The sequence below is a fragment of the Schistocerca americana genome, chromosome 5, assembly GCF_021461395.2.
Source record: "Schistocerca americana isolate TAMUIC-IGC-003095 chromosome 5, iqSchAmer2.1, whole genome shotgun sequence".
In the NCBI taxonomy this organism is placed as follows: domain Eukaryota; kingdom Metazoa; phylum Arthropoda; class Insecta; order Orthoptera; family Acrididae; genus Schistocerca; species Schistocerca americana.
The window spans coordinates 184,060,835-184,081,446 of NC_060123.1; the positions used below are offsets into that span (position 1 = coordinate 184,060,835).

The following is a 20,612-nucleotide window of genomic DNA, read 5'->3' on the forward strand; positions in this document are numbered from 1 at the left end:
CGTTGAGTAAACGATCGCAGGCACTCCTGTCTGTGATGCAGCGTCAAGGGTAACCGCAGCCATGGTCTCTGAGCTGATAGTCCATGCTGCTGCAAACGTCCTCAAACTGTTCGTGCAGATGGTTGTTGTCTTGCAAACGTCCCCATCTGTTGACTCAGGGATCGATACATGGCTGCATGATCCGTTACAGCCATGCGGATAAGATGCCTGTCATCTCGACTGCTAGTGATATGAGGCCGTTGGGATCCAGCACGGCATTCAGTATTACCCTCCTGAACCCACCGATTCCATGTTCTGCTAACAGTCATTGGATCTCGACCAACGCGAGCAGCAATGTTGCAATACGATAAATCGCAATCGCAATAGGCTACAATCTGACCTTTATTAAAGTGAGAAACGTGATAGTACGCATTTCTCCTCCTTACACGAGGCATCACAACAACTTTACACCAGTCAACGCCGGTCAACTGCTGTTTGTGTATGAGAAATTGGTTGGAAACTTTCCTCATGTCAGCGCGTTGTAGGTGTCGCCACCGGTGCCAACCTTGTGTGAATGCTCTGAAAAGCTGATCATTTGCATATCACAGCATCTTCTTCCTGTCGGTTAAATTTTGCGTCTGTAGTACATCATCTTCCTGGTGTAGCAATTTTAATGGCCAGTAGTGTAGTTCAAACATAAGTTTAAGTACTTAGTACAACCAATTTAATCTTTAGTGCTATTGGTCAACTTTAAATACAATCTTTAGTGCTGTCAACCAACTTTAAATGCAAGTCACCATTCTGGAAATAGAATACGATGTGGAATCCAAAATTTTCGGGACTGGTGTTGCCCATCTGGAAAGTAGGAGTAGTAGATCTTTGCACCGCTAGGTGGCGAGAGCTGCATATCTGAGGAGTCAGTGTGTGGAGTAGCTTTCAGCTGGGAGGATGAGTTGCGTGTCCACAGTGATTCTCATAATACTCTGTGTTTGGTGTGTGGTGATTTTACAATGGATCCACGAACAGAACAGCTTGTGTGTATCAAATTCTATGCGAATCTCGGGAAAAGTGCTATGGAGACCCTTGGAATGATTCAACAAGTGTTTGGGGGACAGAGCATGGGCTGTACGCATGTGTTTGAGTGGCATGCTCGGTTCACAGCCGGCTGTACAGATGTCGAAGATGACGCACACACTGGAAGGCCCGTTAGCCACACAATGCCAGACATTGTTGCCAAACTTCAACAATTGGTTTGTGCGGATCGACATTGAACCATTCAAGACCTTGCAAATGAAGTGGTTATTGGTTACGGGACATGTCGATGAATGTTGACTGATGAATTGGGAGTGCATCGTGTCGCCACAAAATTTGTGCCAAGGATCTTGACTGCCAATCAGAAAGCACAGCATGTTGAAGTGTGCACGGACCTTTGTCAGACTGCATCTGATGATCCAACCTTCTTGTCACGGGTTATCACCGGCGACGAGAGGTGGATGTACGGGTATGACCAAGAGACAAAGCAACAGTCGTCCCAGTGGAAGAGCCCAGGTTCTTAAAGACCCAAAAAAATGAGACAGGTGAAGAGCAAAGTGAAGAGCATGATCAACGTTTTCATTGATACCAAGGGAATTGTGCACAAAGAATTCATCCCACCCAACCAAACAGTGAATTCCGTATGCTACTGTGATGTTTTGCGATGGCTTCGTGGAAATGTACGGCGATGACGGCCTGAACTTTGGCATCAAGGGAACTGGGTGCTCCATCATGACAATGCACCCTGTCACATGTCCTTGCTCACCAGGACCTTTTTAGCAAAAAACAACATGGCGCTTTTACCCCACCCACCGTACTCATCAGATTTGGCACCTTGTGACTGTCAGTTCAACACTCTAGAGAGGGTTCAAGAAGCATCGCTGGCGGTGATAAACACCCTCAAAGAACAGGACTTCCAGAAAAGTTTGACCAGTGGCAGAAGTGCTGGGACCGGTGTGTACATGCGGATGGGAACTACTTTGAGGATGGGAACTACTTTGAGGGAGATGGTGACTATTAGTGCAAAGGTAAGGTTTTGAACAGATGGCAGCAACAGTCCTGAAAATTTTGGATATCACCTCTTATGTCCTTTACATAACATAGTATAAGTTTTCTGTATTATCACAATTTATGTCTTTTACATTGTATGTTCATATGATGCTCTTGTTCATTTGAAGAGTGAAACTGGTAAATAAAAAATACTAAGTGCAGGTTGCGGCTTCATGTTAACACCTTTTCGCTCAGTTGTGGACCAACTCTTGGCAGCCAGTGACCACCTCCATCTATTAAACTTCATATGATTAAGGGGACTGCCGCCATGTGGTGGTCTTCCCTCCAACTCTTCCGACAGGAATCTACCATCCTCTGCTGCCTTTGTATCAGCGCCATACCAGGTTGACCCATGGGTTTTTGCTCCATAATGACCCCTGCTCCCTTTGTAGTTGCTGGTGCAGCCCCCGCCCCCCCCCCCCCCCCCCCCCCCTCAATGGTGATCTATATTTTGCTGGACTACCCCCACCTTTTGTCCTTTCACACTAAAAATGCTCTCCCACTCTCCTTGTCACAGGTGTTAGCAATGACCCTTTCATGGTTACATCTGTGTTCAGCTTTTTCGTGACTGTGTTTTGTCCACCCAGATTTAAGTACCTAAATTCCCTTCACATATTGGAGCCCTTCAGTTAGCGATGGCTTTGGTTTGGGAGGCCTTTGGCTGTGCCTCCATACCATCCAGGTTCCCCCTACACCCTTTTCCCTACATTTTGTTTGTTCTTTTGTGTCATTTTGTTTCCCTTTTCCTTGCGCTTTCTTCCCCTGGTGTTCTCTCCATTGTCCTGGTCATAGTATGGAATGGGGATCTGGATGGGTCGGTGGCAGTGCCAGCGCCCCAGCACGCGTAGCATCACTGGGGCACTTCCTGCTCTTGCCCTTTACACCCTCCCTCGCCCACCTGTTCTTTACCCTTCCTGCTTAATAATTTTTTGTTTGCTGTAAAGTCATGTCAAACAACACCTGAATCTGTTGTACCTTATCCTCTTCTACCTTTTTTGTTTCGATGTTCCACCATGTTTTCTTCTATACATTGTTTTAAATGTCTTCCTGTCTACTTATAATGTCTTTCGGCTGAAGAGCAGCACCAATGCTGCTGCCAGCCCGCCCCAGATGGAGAATAGGAAATACAGTGTTGTTGTTGTTGCTGTTGTGGTCTTCAGTCCTGAGACTGGTTTGATGCAGCTCTCCATGCTACTCTATCCTGTGCAAGCTTCTTCATCTCCCAGTACCTGCTGCAGCCTACATCCTTCTGAATCTGCTTAATGTATTCATCTCTTGGTCTCCCTCTACGATTTTTACCCTCCACGCTGCCCTCCAATACTAAATTGGTGATCCCTTGATGCCTCAGAATATGCCCTACCAACCGGTCCCTTCTTCTAGTCAAGTTGTGCCACAAATTTCTCTTCTCTCCAATTCTATTCAATACTTTCTCATTAGTTATATGATCTACCCGTCTAATCTTCAGCATTCTTCTGTAGCAACACATTTCGAAAGCTTCTATTCTCTTCTTGTCTAAACTATTTATCGTCCACGTTTCACTTCCATACATGGCTACACTCCATACAAATACTTTAAGAAACGACTTCCTGACATTTAAATCTATACTCGATGTTAACAAATTTTTCCTCTTCAGAAACGCTTTACTTGCCATTGCCAGTCTACATTTTATATCTTCTCTATTTCGACCATCATCAGTTATTTTGCTCCCCAAATAGCAAAACTTCTTTACTACTTTAAGTGTCTCATTTCCTAATCTAATTCCCTCAGCATCATCTGACTTAATTTGACTGCATTCCATTATCCTCGTTTTGCTTTTATTGATGTTCATCTTATACCCTCCTTTCAAGACACTCTCCATTCCGTTCAACTGCTCTGCCAGGTCGTTTGCTGTCTCTGACAGAGTTACAATGTCATTGGCAAACCTCAAAGTTTTTATTTCTTCTCCATGGATTTTAATACCTACTCCGAATTTTTCTTTTGTTTCCTTTACTGCTTGCACAATATACAGATTGAATAACATCGGGGGTAGGCTACAACCCTGTCTCACTCCCTTCCCAACCCCTGCTTCCCTTTAATACCCCTAGACTGTTATAACTGCCATCTGGTTTCTGTACAAATTGTAAATAGCCTTTCGCTCCCTGTAGTTTACCCCTGCCACCTACAGAATTTGAGAGAGAGTATTCCAGTCAACATTGTCAAAAGCTTTCTCTAAGTCTACAAATGCTGGAAACGTAGGTTTGCCTTTCCTTAATCTTTCTTCTAAGATAAGTCGTAGGGTCAGTATTGCCTCACGTGTTCCAACATTTCTCCGGAATGCAAACTGATCTTCCTCGAGGTCAGCTTCTATCGGTTTTTCCATTCGTCTGTAAAGAATTCGCATTAGTACTTTGCAGCTGTGACTTATTAAACTGACAGTTCGGTAATTTTCACATCTGTCAACACCTTCTTTCTTTGGGATTGGAATTATTATATTCTTCTTGAAGTCTGAGGGTATTTCGCCTGTCTCGTACATCTTGCTCACCAGGTGGGAGAGTTTCGTCAGGACTGGCTCTCCCACGGCCGTCAGTAGTTCCAATGGAATATTGTCTACTCCGGGGGCCTTGTTTCGACTCAGGTCTTTCAGTGCTCTGTCAAACTCTTCACGCAGTATCATATCTCCCATTTCATCTTCATCTACATCCTCTTCCATTTCCATAATATTGTCCGCAAGTACATCGCCCTTGTATAGACCCTCTATATACTCCTTCCACCTTTCTGCTTTCCCTTCTTTGCTTAGAACTGGGTTTCCATCAAAGCTCTTGATATTCATGCAAGTGGTTCTCCTTTCTCCAAAGGTCTCTCTAATTTTCATGTAGGCAGTATCTATCTTACCCCAAGTGAGATAAGCCTCTACATCCTTACATTTGTCCTCTAGCCATCCCTGTTTAGCCATTTTACACTTCCTGTCGATCTCGTTTTTGAGATGTTTGTACTCCTTTTTGCCTGCCTCATTTACTGCATTTTTATATTTTCTCCTTTCATCAATTAAATTCAATATTTCTTCTGTTACCCAAGGGTTTCTACTAGCCCTCATCTTTTTACCTATTTGATCCTCTGCTGCCTTCACTATTTCATCCCTCAAAGCTACCCATTCTTCTTCTACTGTATTTCCTTCCCCCATTCCTGTCAATTGTTCCCTTATGCTCTCCCTGAAACCCTGTACAACCTCTGGTTCTTTCAGTTTATCCAGATCCCATCTCCTTAAATTCCCACCTTTTTGCAGTTTCTTCAGTTTTAATCTACAGTTCATAACCAGTAGATTGTGGTGAGAGTCCACATCTGCCCCTGGAAATGTCTTACAATTTAAAACCTGGTTCCTAAATCTCTGTCTTAGCATTATATAATCTATCTGATACCTTTTAGTATCTCCAGGGTTCGTTCATGTATACAACCTTCTTTCATGATTCTTGAACCAAGTGTTAGCTATGATTAAGTTATGCTCTGCGCAAAATTCTACCAGGCGCCTTCCTCTATCATTTCTTAGCCCCAATCCATATTCACCTACTACATTTTCTTCTCTCCCTTTCCCTTTTCTCAAATTCCAGTCACCCATGACTATTAAATTTTTGTCTCCCTTCACTACCTGAATAATTTCTTTTATCTCATCATACATTTCATCAATTTCTTCATCATCTGCAGAGCTAGTTAGCATATAAACTTGTACTACTGTAGTAGGCATGGGCTTCGTGTCTATCTTGGCCACAATAATACGTTCACTATGCTGTTTGTAGTAGCTTACCTGCACTCCTATTTTTTTTATTCATTATTAAACCTACTCCTGCATTACACCTATTTGATTTTGTGTTTATAACCCTGTATTCACCTGACCAAAAGTCTTGTTCCTCCTGCCACTGAACTTCACTAATTCCCACTATATCTAACTTTAACCTATCCATTTCCCTTTTTAAATTTTCTGACCTACCTGCCCGATTAAGGGATCTGACATTCCATACTCTGATCCGTAGAATACCAGTTTTCTTTCTTCCTATAATGACGTCCTTTTGAGCAGTCCCCACCTGGAGATCTTAATGGGGGACTATTTTACCTCTGGAGTATTTTACCCAAGAGGACAGCATCATCATACAATAAAGCTGCATGCCCTCGGGAAAAATTACGGCTGTAGTTTCCCCTTGCTTTCAGCCGTTTGCACTGCCAGAACAGCAAGGCCATTTTGGTTAGAGTTACAAGGCCAGATCAGTCAATCATCCAGACTGTTGCCCCTGCAACTACTGAAAAGGCTGCTGCCCCTCTTCAGGAACCACACGTGTGTCTGGCCTCTCAACAGATACCCCTCCATTGTGGTTGCACCTACGGTACAGCTATCTGTATCGTTGAGGCACGCGAGCCTCCCCACTAATGGCAAGTTCCATGGTTCATGGGGGGCTTCTTGGAAATACAATACAGAAAAAAAACCTAATCCTCATGATATCTGTGTGATATGTATGGTGAAGGCAGTAGAATTGTAGCACATTCACCTTCAAATACTGGGTATCTGAATTTATGCAAGAGAATTTCATGAGAACAATGCTGCCTTGTTCCTTGAGCATATCTGCCACACTCTTTTACTTGCTATACTGCTCTGTTGCAGTCTTAGCAGTATGTCACTGAATTGAATTGGTTTGATGTTCAAGAATGGAGAAGAGAAGCTTAGTGACTGGGATAAATTCCATGCCAAATGAAGAAAATGTTTGGCAACAATCAGCAGCAAATCAGCTTGGCAGAACAACAGGGTCCATCATCGTGAGAAAAGAACACAGCCCTACATACACAATATTTTGGCCCTATGTCACATTGTGAATCCAAATAAGACAAAAGTGACAAAATCTTACTCTCTATGAAATGAGTTGCAGAAAACATGTACTGGGCCCTTCTGCTAAAGGATGCCACAACAACAAAGGAGTTCATTAAGTGGTGTCAGCGCATTGAGGGACTGCAACAGAAAAGACTGGGTGAAAGAAATAAGACCAACTTTAGAATGTGGTCTCTATGGCAGCCATGACCTTGCCTCTCTCATATGCCAGGAAGTGAGAGATGTATAGCATTGTATGGCAACCAGAACTGTCAGACTGAGTAAGGAGGAGATAGCAACCACAAAAGTCAGTCTGATATGTCAGGAGGTAATAGAGGATGTTGATGAAGAGGCGTATCAGTCTTTAGCACATTATCCTCACTAGGCTAACTTGCCAGGAAGAATGAACTTGGCCGACTTGGAGTTGTGCTGCGGCCATCAAACAACAAAAACACAGATACAACCAACTCCTATGCCAAGTTTAACACCCCATAGAACAACATACATTTGGATGACACGGGACAACATGCCGGTGTTTCTACTGTGGACATCTGTGCCCATTATATACTGTTGGAGACAAAGAAGCCACTACGCTGCCAGACATTGACATTCGCAAGCCTTCTATTCATGCCAGTCAACTGCAGATGATCTGTGAGATGAAATGTATTGCCGTACCTTGGATGAGGTCACTCCCCGACATAGTCTAAATGTTCTCCATTGCTGTACCCAAGTACCATCTACTTGCCTAATTTCTGGCTTCAGGAAAACTAAGTGAGATGATGACCATCTATGGAGATAAGGCTGCCAAAGATGCAAATCCTCCAATGATGACAGACAGTCTCCAAGTTGTCTGGAAATCTCATTGTCGTCATCACTGATAGCCAATCTGTGTGGCTGCTAGTCATCTCAGGGGCTTTCTTTTCTGTAATATTGGATGCTTATCGTTGCCATCTATAGAAGACTATGTTCTGTAATATGAAAGTGATCATTCTAAAGATCACAAATGGGAAATATATCCAGCCAATAAGAATGTGTATTGCAAGAATGACTGTCAATGACAGAACACAGCCCTTCGAATTTGTTGTTTTAACCGAATGTAGCCACAGTGTTAACCTCGGATAGGACTTCTTGCAGTAACCACAGCCATTCATAGACTGTGGAAAATCAGAACTCCAGATCGATGAAGCTATTCCAGCAAACTCGCACAACAAAGATTGCTTTGGGCAGTTGTTTGCCATTGAAGTCATTGTTATCCCACCATCGTCATAATCAAGATGAGTTCCAGTTGCTGGTTGAGATGCTCAGCTAAAATGTGAAGCTGTTATCAATTGCAAAAAAAAACTACTCAGGCTGACGAGACACATGCTAATGATGATTGTAAGCATTTAGGTGGCCAAGGAGAACTTTGGATAATTAATTGGCACGAGCAGCTGTATCTCATCCCTAAAGGCAAGCTTTTAGAGGCAGTTGAACCAATCATGCTCTGCTGCCACTGCAGACTACACAGGAGGGAAAGCTACTGTTGTCCTACCAATAGTATTTGGCCGAACAGAGGAGCAACATTGGTGAATGATAGCCGTTCTAGGTCAATTTTTGGATGCTTTCAAGTCAGGAGAGGGGAAAAAGACAGATCAAGCAATCGTCCAACAACTAACCAATGCTTATATACTGTAGTGTGTTGTCAGCTGAATGATGGATAATCCAGGTGGAAGTGGAGATGGCACTGCGTGATGAGGTCATTGAACCTTCAGAAATCGTTGGTCCTCTCATGTAGTCCTTGTAAAGAAGGAGAATGGCACTCGACATTACTGTGTTGACTATCTACAACTGAACAAAATAATGAAGAAAAATGTCTACCAGTTGCTTTGCACTGATGGCACCATAGATTGCTTGTGAAAGGAACACAGTAGTTCTCCACTATGGATATGAAGTAAGGCTATGGGCAAATAGAGGTTGATGAGGCTGACTAGGAAAAGGATGCCTTCATAGCTTCCGATGGCATCTACGAGATCAAAGTAATGCCATTTAGATGTGTAATGTTCCAGTCACTTTCAAACATATTATGGACAGCTTGCCTTGACACCTGAAATGGATATGTCATTGCCATCTGGATGACACTGTTATTTTTTGGAGACATATGCTTTGGGCTGACTTGACCATATATGATGTGTTAGTGGTCCAAGAACTTTTAGCTTTGTACTCTTTAAAGATGTAAAAGCCAAAATCTAGATAGTACAGAAGAAAAATGCAGTAATATATAGTCAGATGGTGGTTTGTTCTTTCAAAACATACTGTATGATTGACTGTGGCTCAGCACCATGGAAAATGTATGAAGAACACCTGAGCTGCCTGGCAGCCATGTTGAAGTGTGTTCAGACTTGTAGGCCCCTTCCTAAATCCGAAAAAGTACCTCTTCACCACCCAAGAAGTAAAAGTCTTGGAGCATCTAGTGAATGGTGGTATGGTCTGTCCTGATCCAGAGAAAATAAGAGCAGTTGCAGATTTTCCAATTCATTCGCACATTCATAATGTGAGAAGTTTTCTTGGAATGTGCTCATACTACTGGCAATTCACAAAGGACTCTGTACCAAGGCATATCCCTTGCAAGAACTACTGCAGGGACATGCCAATTTTCGTGGAATGAGGTGCAAGAAAGATCTTTCCCTGTCCTTAAGGAGGTGCAAATGTCTTCTCCAGCTCAAGCATTGTATGATGAAAAAGACAAGGCAGAACATCACACTAATGCTTGCAGTCATAGGATAGATGTACTTGTAGTGCAAATTCAGGAAGATGCTGAAAAGGTGATAACTTTTGTTTCCAGAGTACTCTCCAAGTGCAAGATGAACTACTCTACAACTGAGAAAGAATGTCATGCAGTCATTTGAGCCATCGGCAAGTTCTGACCACATTTAATTAGCAAACTATTCACCACTGTGACAAACTACCATTATCTGTGGTGGCTTATTAGCCTACAGGATCCACCAGGTTGAGTAGCAAGATGGAAACTGAGGTTTCAGGAGTACAACATCACAGTAGTTATAGAAAAGCAGATGCAAACACAAGACTGCCGACTGCATTTCATTGAATTCTGTGACAGAACACAGTAGTGTGGATGAAATTTTAGTCACTTTGCAGTAAATGACATTGCTGTTGAACAGAGGGAGATCCATTGTTGCTGAAAACCTTGAGAGCCCTGCATGATGAGGAACCAACAAAAGGAGAACTCTAGTCAATTAATGAAGCACTGTGTAAGAGGAGCTGTGATCAATGGGTTAGAAATGGCAAGGTGTAAGCTATTATAAGGAATGCAAACTATGGAAATACATGCTACAGTTACCTTCAATACATCTGGTATCAATTCCACCTACAGCAGCGTCATTTCACCAAATTTGAAATTGATATCTTGGGGAGGTTCTGTTTGTTTACTGGTCTCTAATTGTGGAAAAGTTTTCCATTCAAAACTAGTATCAGAGATAATTTCATGTCCTGACATCACCCACACCATGATAACTGTCTATCATCCAGAAATGAATGGCCCCACAGAACACTATAATAAAACATTGACAGATATGCTCTTGATGTACATTGATGTTGAACAAAGAGATTGAACTACAGTACTGCCTGCCATGACATTCACATACAACTAAGAGAAGCAAGATATCGTAGACTTCACACTGTTCCTTCTCCTCCATTGTCACAAGGCTGAAACAACAGTGAGTACACTGTTTCCATTTCAACTGAATTATATGCAGGATGACTGCATGAAATGCCTCATGACCAGGACCAAAGAAGTAAGATAGCTAGCTCACGTATGGACCTGGATGCCCAAGAAAAAGACTGAGAGCTCTGTAACGGTAAGCACTGGTCAGTGGGTATGGATATTTACACCTGTGCAGAAAGTGGGACTATCGGAAAAGTTACCGAAGCTCTGCTTTTAGCCATATTGCATCCTTCCTTGCTTTCTGATAACCTGCAACTTCTGTTTTAAAAATATTGTGTTTGAATGAAGACAAAGCTTTTTTCATGTGCGTGATTTTGCCTGAACCTGTGCTGTTTCTTTGAGAGTAGCCCATTCTCACCCAGAAAAATTCGAAAGTTAGAGCCAAGAATATCCTCTGGTGTCCAGCAGCAGACTAGAATATCATTGGCATTTAATTTTACAGTGTTACTTTTCTTCTTTCATCTGATGTGTGTCCTTTTATACTGTAAAAGCCTGATTTCCTCCATTTGAATTATTTGTATATATATCTGGAGTTAAGTTTTTTTCTGAAATTATAGCTCTGCATGTAAAGATCCCATACTGTTTGACATATCACTGATATATATTAAAACAGTATCAATTCTAATTTGCTTGTCTTTGGAAATGTTGTGCTAATGGTTCAATAACTCCAGTAAAATACTAATTTTCGTCAAGATGTGTATTTCCTTTACCCCTTGTGTCATGTTTTTGAAGTACGATTGCAACTGATTGTGTATTCCTGGTATTCCCAGCGATTCTAACTTTTTGAATGGAATTTTATCATTAGTTGAGCCAGATACTTTCAGTGGATGTATGAATATCATTGCAATTCAGTTATCTTTTTGATGTCTAATTCCATTGGGAACCATGTACACCACGACCATATTATTGTCAATATATTTTGGATAAATGGCAGCATCAGTCATAAAGATTGAAATCCTGTATTTTACAGATTACTTTCTGTCACTGTGTGACCATCTTCTGTGCTAAAAGTATGTAAGAACCATTAGACATGAGGATCTTAATACAAACATGGCCCTATTTAGAACCACCATAAAAAAAAATACAGAAACAGGAAAACATATACAAATATACAAACTCTTGTAGGCCTATATCGTAATAATACAACATATTCCATAATGTGTACATGTACTGTGACAATTACTTCAAACAGATGCCTTCACTTTTACTTCATACAGTAGTTTTGAAATTACAGAAGAACCTATCTTGTGACCTTCATAGTTACCGGTCCAACATACAGTGAAATTGTAGCTTACACAGCCAACTATATAAGCTCAGTACAGCAAAACAACCATCATAGTGCCCTCTACATTCTGAAGCACTCACCATGTAGACGTAAAATGCAACAAAATACCAATAACAGAAAAACCAAAGCTTACATAAAAATAACCTTTAAAATCAATGACAATTTTTCTGTCAGTAGTCTTAGCAAACTTTAAAAACGCATTACAGGCATAATAAAAATACAATAAATTATGGCTTCTCACATAATATACAAGATAAAATTTTTTATGGGAATATGCCTAACGTAAAAGCACATAGTAATTTCTTAAAACCAAATACAGAAATGTTAACATCAGAAACATTCTTTTTACATTCCCAAAAACATCAGCTGCATGTAAGAACATTAATCCTTTACAGTGGGTTGTTGTGCCCTCTCTTATCATAATTGAAGACTTGACCAACCTTATGATTGACATTATCATTGCAAATTATTAACATGCATTTACGAAAGGTAATCATAAGACATTAACAAAAATACAATACAATGCTCTCCCATATTATGTATTGCCCCTGCAATACTGCTATTTTTCATGTGCAAAACTGATGTTAAATGCCAATAATGATGAAGTGGGTGTTGTGTGATACATTTGATTAATCTGGGCCATGCTCCTCCGACTTGACATCACGACTTAAATTGCTGCACAGGGTGGGAAAAAAAGGCAGATATCTTGATCTCCCTGAGGAGATGGAGATTTTCTGTAGTTTGAAATCTTGAAATTGCATGTTGCTTAACAAGCAGCCTGGTGTGTGGCAAGTAGGCCGTCCTCATGGCCAGCAACGAGATGGAAGATTAGCTGGTATGACACTTCTATGCAGTGCAACATGCTGATTCATGCTACGAGCGTAAACTTGGTAATTTTTTGCTGTATGTATTTATAAATGGTTTCATAACAGCAAATGGTGGGTATTACTTTTATTTTTGAGCCCTATTTGCAATTTATATTTAGTATGTGCCTGTTTATTCATTGAAGTTACCACAATTGCACCCTTTGTCATTATTGAATTTTAACATTAATTTCTCACATTAAATATAGCAGTATTACAGGTCCAGTATGTGTGGGAGATCATTGTATTTTGTTATTACTTTTTGTAAATGCCTGTTAAGAATGTGATCTGATAATGTCAATATTGGATTGCTCAAGTCTTCGAGTATCATAAGAGAGGGTGCAATGTCCTGTTGTAAAGGTTTATGTTTTACATCTAATCAATGATTTTGAAAATGTAAAAAGGCTGTTTCTGAGGTTAACTTTACTGTATTTGATTTTAAGAGATTACTAGGTATATTTTTATAAATTTTTCTTGTACTTTATGTCAGAGGGCATAATTTTTTGTATTTTTATTATGCACTGCGTTTTTAAAGTTTGCTAAGACTTCCGACAGTAAAATTGTCATGTGATTTTAAAGGTTATTTTTATGGAAGCTTTGGTTGTTTCTATTATTGTTATTTTGCAGTATTTTATGTCTGTGTGGTGTATGCTTTAGAAACAGAGTGCACTATGATGGTTGTTTTGCTGTACGTAGCTTATCTATTTGGCTGTGTAAGCTACAAGCTCACTATATGTTGGACCGGAATCTATGAAGGTCAGAAGATAGGTTCTTTTGTAATTTCAGAACTATTGTATGAAGTAAAAGTGAAGATAGCTGTTGGAAGTAATTATCACCTTATATGTTACACCTTACAGAATATTTTGTGTTGTTATGACAAGGGCCTTACAAGGTGTGAAGAGTCTGGTACATACGAGAATGTGTATATTTGTATGTGTTTTCCTGATTCAGTATTTTTTGATGGTGGTTCTAAATAGGGCCACATTTGTGCTAAGATCCTCAGGCCTGTTGGTTCTTATGTATTTTTAGCACTGAAGATGGTCACACAGTGACTGAAATCAATCTGTAAAATAAAAGATTTCTATCTTTACGGCCAATGCTGCCATTTATCCAAAATACATTGACAGTTATCTTTGTCAAGTGTATCATTTGCAACTTCTGTAAATTCCATGTGACTTATCCTGTAGCACTCTACAAACGAATCTGTGTATTATTGTTTTTCAAACTGATGACAGCAGGAAACTTGTCTGTAATTTTACATATCTTGATTATATTTCCTTACTAACGACACTAACCTTGTCTGCTTATTTAATTTAGGAAACATCTGAACTCAATGACTAATTTTATTATGTTTATTATGTTCACACTTCAAGCTCTGGTGAGCATTTATTCATTCATTCAGCAGCAGCATTACTTGATATATATTTAAGTGTGTCACCTATCTCAGGAATATATGATTGTAATTTCTATCTAGTACTTGGAAATAGTCTCTTTCAGAAGTCGATAATTTTTTTGGATGATCTATTAATCATACCCCTTCGTCCCTCTCCATCTGCGACTCTTTCTTTATCTGATTGTTGATCTTTGTTATGCAATGCTTCACTTCACTTCACTTTAATTTTTTATGGTACACTTCTCCCCAGCTTTGATTGGCAAGTAACCTTGGAGAATTAGTGTTTTGGATTTTAAAACGTATACTTTTGCATTTCAGTTGATTTCTTCCAAACCTGCTTTAGTAATTGGCAGAATTGCCAATTTTCAGGTGGGTTGCAGTATTGTCTATTTGTTGCCCTTCTGTACTGTTGACTATTTATCAAATGACAAAACTTTACAGAATTTTAACTGTGTGTTCTTGATTTAAAGTGTATTTTTGGACATTTGTACAGTGTCTGGAACTTCAGTTAACATGTAAATAAAAACATGTCTATATTTCACTATGAGGTCGGTACAAAAAACAGAATGATTAAATTATCATAAAATTCAGTTCCTGTTGATTCAGTATTTGACAATTCATACTTTATCATTGCGAAGACTGGTGATGTCTGATTTAACAGCATGATTCTTCAACCCTTATGAAATTTGTTGGTAACAGCATATCCTTTCACACAACGACAATATACATGTTAGACATCTGTGTATATGCACTGTTATTTAGTAATAGGTGCTGCCAAACTTTGAATTGTTGTGTTGTATTTCCAATTCCCGACAAGTTTTGAGGAGGCAATATCTTAAACTGAGTGAGGTTGTGGAATGGTTAGCATACTGGACATTCACTCAGGAGGACAACAGTTCAAATTCACATTAAGCTATCATGATTTAGGTTTTTCCATGATTTCCCAAAATTGCACTAGGCATGTGCCCAGATGGTTCCTTTGAAAGGATCCAGCCAATTTCCTTTCTCCTCCTTTAAACAGTCATAGCTTGTTGTCCATCTCTGATGACCTCAATGTCGATGGGACATAAAACCCTAGTCTTCTTTCCTTCCTTTTGCAGTACCTTAATCTTTAATGTTTGTTTGTTTGTTTGTTTGTTTTTTGTGCACTTTTAGGGTTCTTGTATGTATGATTCTATTTAACATCTGGGAATCATCCAGCTATTCACTTTCCTCAAAGATTGTAGAGTATTAGCATCTGCATTTTTATCAGAGTTATTTGATTTGCTCTTTTCACTGTATTTATTTTTTACCTTAAATATTTTTGGAACAGCTCTTGCCTAGCTACCATTAAGTTAATCACTGTGCCAAAGGTTCATTATGGAGGATACATGTCAGAAATGCAACTGTAATGTATTTTGATTTGAAAATGCTATTGTTTCTCATTATGGGCTGTCTTATGTTGTTAGCTAGTCCTTTCTGCTATTATATTAAACTGATGACTAATAAACCATGCCTTTCAATTCCAGGCCATTACAGCATTTTTTGTTTTGGCGTACATCCATGTTGTTTTTTCTCGGACACCAACAAACTGTTTAGAAAAAATAAAAGATGACTGGCCTCGAGAAGGAATCTTAAGAGTAGAAATATTAAGAAATGGAGGAGAGGATTATAACATAGAAAAATCTTATGCTAAAGAAGAAAAACTCAGGCAGGAAAACTCAGCAGCTGATCTGAGCACCGTAATAGGAATGCTTACAAGAGATGGGTAAGATAACATTCTACTTACAATAGCTGTATGCGCTCAGTTACATATCAGCTGAAGGATAGGCTGTAATTGAGATATATTAGTATTTTTGACCAGTGAATGTACTCTCTTGTGCAATACTAAGCAGTGGTTTGGCCACTTTTACCAGTGCTCTTTTGATGACGATGATGATGATGATGATGATGATGATGATGCTCTGTCGCTCTGAAAGCCACTTGAAAGTGCTGTACACATTGGTCCATATAGCAAAATGTTTCAGAAAAGTTTTGCTGATGCTTTGTTCAATTTTTATTTGTTTGTTATTTTACATCTACATCTACTACATCTACACTGATACTCCGCAAGCCACCCAACGGTGTGTGGCGGAGGGCACTTTACGTGCCACTGTCATTACCTCCCTTTCCTGTTCCAGTCGCGTATGGTTCGCGGGAAGAACGACTGTCTGAAAGCCTCCGTGCGCGCTCTAATCTCTCTAATTTTACATTCGTGATCTCCTCGGGAGGTATAAGTAGGGGGAAGCAATATATTCGATACCTCATCCAGAAACGCCCCCTCTCGAAACCTGGCGAGCAAGCTACACCGCGATGCAGAGCGCCTCTCTTGCAGAGTCTGCCACTTGAGTTTATTAAACATCTCCGTAACGCTATCACGACTACCAAATAACCCTGTGACGAAACGCGCCGCTCTTCTTTGGATCTTCTCTATCTCCTCCGTCAGACCGATCTGGTACGGATCCCACACTGATGAGCAATACTCAAGTATAGGTCGAACGAGTGTTTTGTAAGCCACCTCCTTTGTTGATGGACTACATTTTCTAAGCACTCTCCCAATGAATCTCAACCTGGTACCCGCCTTACCAACAATTAATTTTATATGATCATTCCACTTCAAATCGTTCCGCACGCATACTCACAGATATTTTACAGAAGTAACTGCTACCAGTGTTTGTTCCGCTATCATATAATCATACAATAAAGGATCCTTCTTTCTATGTATTCGCAATACATTACATTTGTCTATGTTAAGGGTCAGTTGCCACTCCCTGCACCAAGTGCCTATCCGCTGCAGATCTTCCTGCATTTCGCTACAATTTTCTAATGCTGCAACTTCTCTGTATACTACAGCATCATCCGCGAAAAGCCGCATGGAACTTCCGACACTATCTACTAAGTCATTTATATATATTGTGAAAAGCAATGGTCCCATAACACTCCCCTGTGGCACGCCAGAGGTTACTTTAACGTCTGTAGACGTCTCTCCATTGATAACAACATGCTGTGTTCTGTTTGCTAAAAACTCTTCAATCCAGCCACACAGCTGGTCTGATATTCCGTAGGCTCTTACTTTGTTTATCAGGCGATGGTGCAAATCGTGCCAGAAGGTTTGGATATCAGGTACAAAAATGACTTAAATGCCAAAAAATGGGTATTATTATTAGATAGTAAGTCTAAGTAATAAGTGTAAGTAATAAGTAAGATTGGAATGACTGGAAAAGGGGAATTCAAACCTATCCATTCCAGGAAAGATAATTATAATGTGGCACATTAGAAATCAATATGAGTGCAAAAGGTGTCTTCTATTTTAATGTGCACATTAAAACAAATGTCCTTCAGTTGTCCCCATATAGCCAGTCCAAGTATACAACTTCTTTGAAAGGTTAAAACCTTCTGTTACAAAGTGAATAACACAAAAGACCAAATTTTTCATATCACAGAATAATAATGTATGGAAAGTTCTGGTTGAGAATTCTGAATTAGTTAAGAATAAAGGAGAGCCCTATACAGTCTAAAAATGGATCCTAACCTGATCATCCACCCAGCAGACTAAGGTTCCACCAATGTTGTGATGAACTGGAGTGAATTCCTTGCAGAAGCCCCCTGCCAGTTGTCAGACACCTTGACCTACGAGCTCTGCTGAAGTGACCCAATCCCAGAAATCCAACATAACCTCCAATCCCTGAAGAAATCCTTAGGACCTTCCCAGAATCTCTCCCCTGAATCTGTCTCCCTACTCACCTGAGCAACAGCCCACACACCCACCTTCTACATGCTCCCCAAAATCCACAAACCTAACAGTCCTGGGTGCCCCATTGTGGTTGGTTATAGCCCCCCCCCCCCCCTCCCACCCCATCCGAAATAATCTCGGCCCTTGTTGGTCAGCATCTGCGACCAACTGCCCAAAACCTAGCCTGCCACATTAAAGATACCAACTACTTCCTGCACCGGCTCTCCACCCTCCCCAAAACCTTAACTCCCAGGTCCCTACTCATCACTGTTGATGCAACCTCTTTATATACCAACATCCCTTATGCCCAAGACCTTGCCGTGATGGAACACTACTTCTTCCAAGTCTCTGCAGATTGCAGACCCTCCACTTTGTTTCTCATACACCAAACCAACTACATCCTAATCCATAACTGCTTCACTTTGAAGGGAAAGTATACAAACAAATTCGTGGCGCAACTGTGGTTACCCACATGACACTGTTATATGCCACTTTCTTCATGGGCCACCTAGAGGAAACTTTCCTAGCCTCCCTAAACCCCAAACCCCTGGTCTGGTTCAGGTTCATTGATGACATCTTCATAATCTGTACCCGAGGCCAGGACACCTTATCCTCATTCTCCACCACTTCCCTAGATGTTGCTCTCCTCCTCTCAGATGGCTCCATCCTTACCTCGATCTAAATCATACCCACCATACCCGTCATACCCAAAAGTACGCGGAGTTTAACAGTTGCCACCCCTTCCAAAAAAAAAAAAAAAAAAAAAAAAAAACGCCCTCCCATACATTCATTAGTAGATGCATCTGTAGTTATGAGAACTCCCTCACCCAGTATACTGAGAAAGGAAACTGGAGGAGGAAAGAGAACATGGTTTGGTTTGATGGAGATGTGATAAACACTGTCTGTCATGAAAATTTTATCTCAAATGCTAAATAATGCATTGTGAGTATAGCTGTACCCATTTTCAAAGTAGAGTAGAATGTGTTGGTGATTTTTAAATGAAGTTTGTTTCATAGTGAGAGAGTGAGTTTGGTTTGTAATTGCACTAATCCTTATTAGCTGTAAGCAGAAATATGAGAGCATAGATGTTTGTTACTCAGTTGGAAGACATGTTACCTATTACGTTGTGTAGATACTTGAATAAAGCTTTATAGTTTCAAAATTCAAGAGAGTGGAAATGGATGTCCTGTTGGAAACTGCCAGCTTTCATCAAATGATTAAACAAATGCTGTGGTCATATAGGTTGTCTGATTTCATATTGAAATGGATCCTGAAATGATGTTACCCTAATAAATCTGTTTGAGTTTGTATTTTGGGATAGGTCCCTAGATTATATTGACAAAAATTGAACCAAATCAGGTTGGTGCTTCTAGTCCACAGTGAAATACATTTCAGCTCCTGTTTTAGATTTGGGACCAAAGAGTGCTACTGCCCCTGATTATTCAGTACTATAAATTCTGTAGATGCTTAACTACTGATACTGTTTTTTATTTCTTAAGCTTCTGAGTCACGTTGATGTGTAATAAGGTAAAAATTGTTTTCTACCTTGTGTGTTAGGTTATTGCAGTTTGAGACATTTTCTTCTCCAAAAACATTATGTGCATCATTCATTTTGCAATCATTTATTGAATATTTATTATAGACAACAGAAGGCTCTCCCGTATTTATTTCTGGATTTGCAGTCAAGGAAGTATGGGTATGGCAAAGAATGGTGTATCCACAGCCAAAGGGTTGCTTCCAAAATGAATTTTACTCTCTTCAAGGGAATGTCCCTGCTAATAAAATGTCCTGATAGATTAGAGGATTAAATTTGTGTGCCACCAAGGGAAAATGGAGAGCTCTGCATTGCGAGCTGCACATTTAAAATCCATTTATAAGTTTGTGTTGTGAGTTGCTGACATTCATTGGAAGACTGGTTACAGTAATGACTGGGCAATAAGCTGTGTAAATAATGCAACCAATGTTTGTGTACTTTTGTATCATGATACTATGAGTGTCTGATAGTTTCATGTTCTAGAGCAAGCATGTTTTTTATTTATTATTTTAAGTGTATGTTTAAATGAAGCTATAAAATTACAAAAAATTACGATGTGACTCTTGTGCACGAATCAGGAAGATCATTGCAAAGACAGAATCTTAGAGATTGACACTTAAGTATTATGTAGAGGTATTACAGTGGTACTACCAGAAGTTATAATTATGTTGTTCCAGCTTTGTTAATATTGAACCATCATCAGTTGAGGAAGTGACCCAAGATCCAAGTGGCCTTTCTGAAACTGATGTGGAGAACAAGACTTTAGATGGAAAAATTGTGAGCACTGAAATTGAGAATGTCATAAACACGTTTGGCAATACAGCAAGCAAGACAGAAACCACAAATGATACAGGCGAGAAAGGTATGTTAGAATGTTTTACCAAATTTTTGTAGCAAGTTGTTCAGCTTATTAGCAAGTGTGGTTGCATGATTTCCTTAATTGTGAATAATAAACTGCATTGCGTGAGACACATCCATATTAAAAAGAAATTAGTTGGGTGAGAGATTGTTTTAAGAAATATGCAAAACTTAACGTTATTTCTGTATCAGTAACTTTGGCACAATGAACGATGGCAGCACACCCTTGTCTTAAAGTGCCAGTAAGTGGTTATAACTTTTTCCTGCATATATCTTAGAATAGGTGGCAAAATATCACCTGAATTGTGAACACTTATG

At 40.0% G+C, this 20,612-nt stretch overlaps 1 protein-coding gene across 4 annotated transcripts in view; it reads left to right on the plus strand.

Moving 5' to 3' along the window:
- LOC124616689 (membralin) overlaps positions 1–20,612 on the plus strand; it is a 495,400-nt gene that overhangs the window by 49,508 nt on the left and 425,280 nt on the right. For all 4 annotated transcript variants that reach the window (XM_047145027.1, XM_047145025.1, XM_047145024.1 and 1 more), the window contains exons 3-4: positions 15,660–15,898; positions 20,114–20,298. In XM_047145027.1, coding sequence (XP_047000983.1) covers positions 15,660–15,898; positions 20,114–20,298 — 424 coding nt within the window. The remainder of the gene's footprint in view (positions 1–15,659; positions 15,899–20,113; positions 20,299–20,612) is intronic.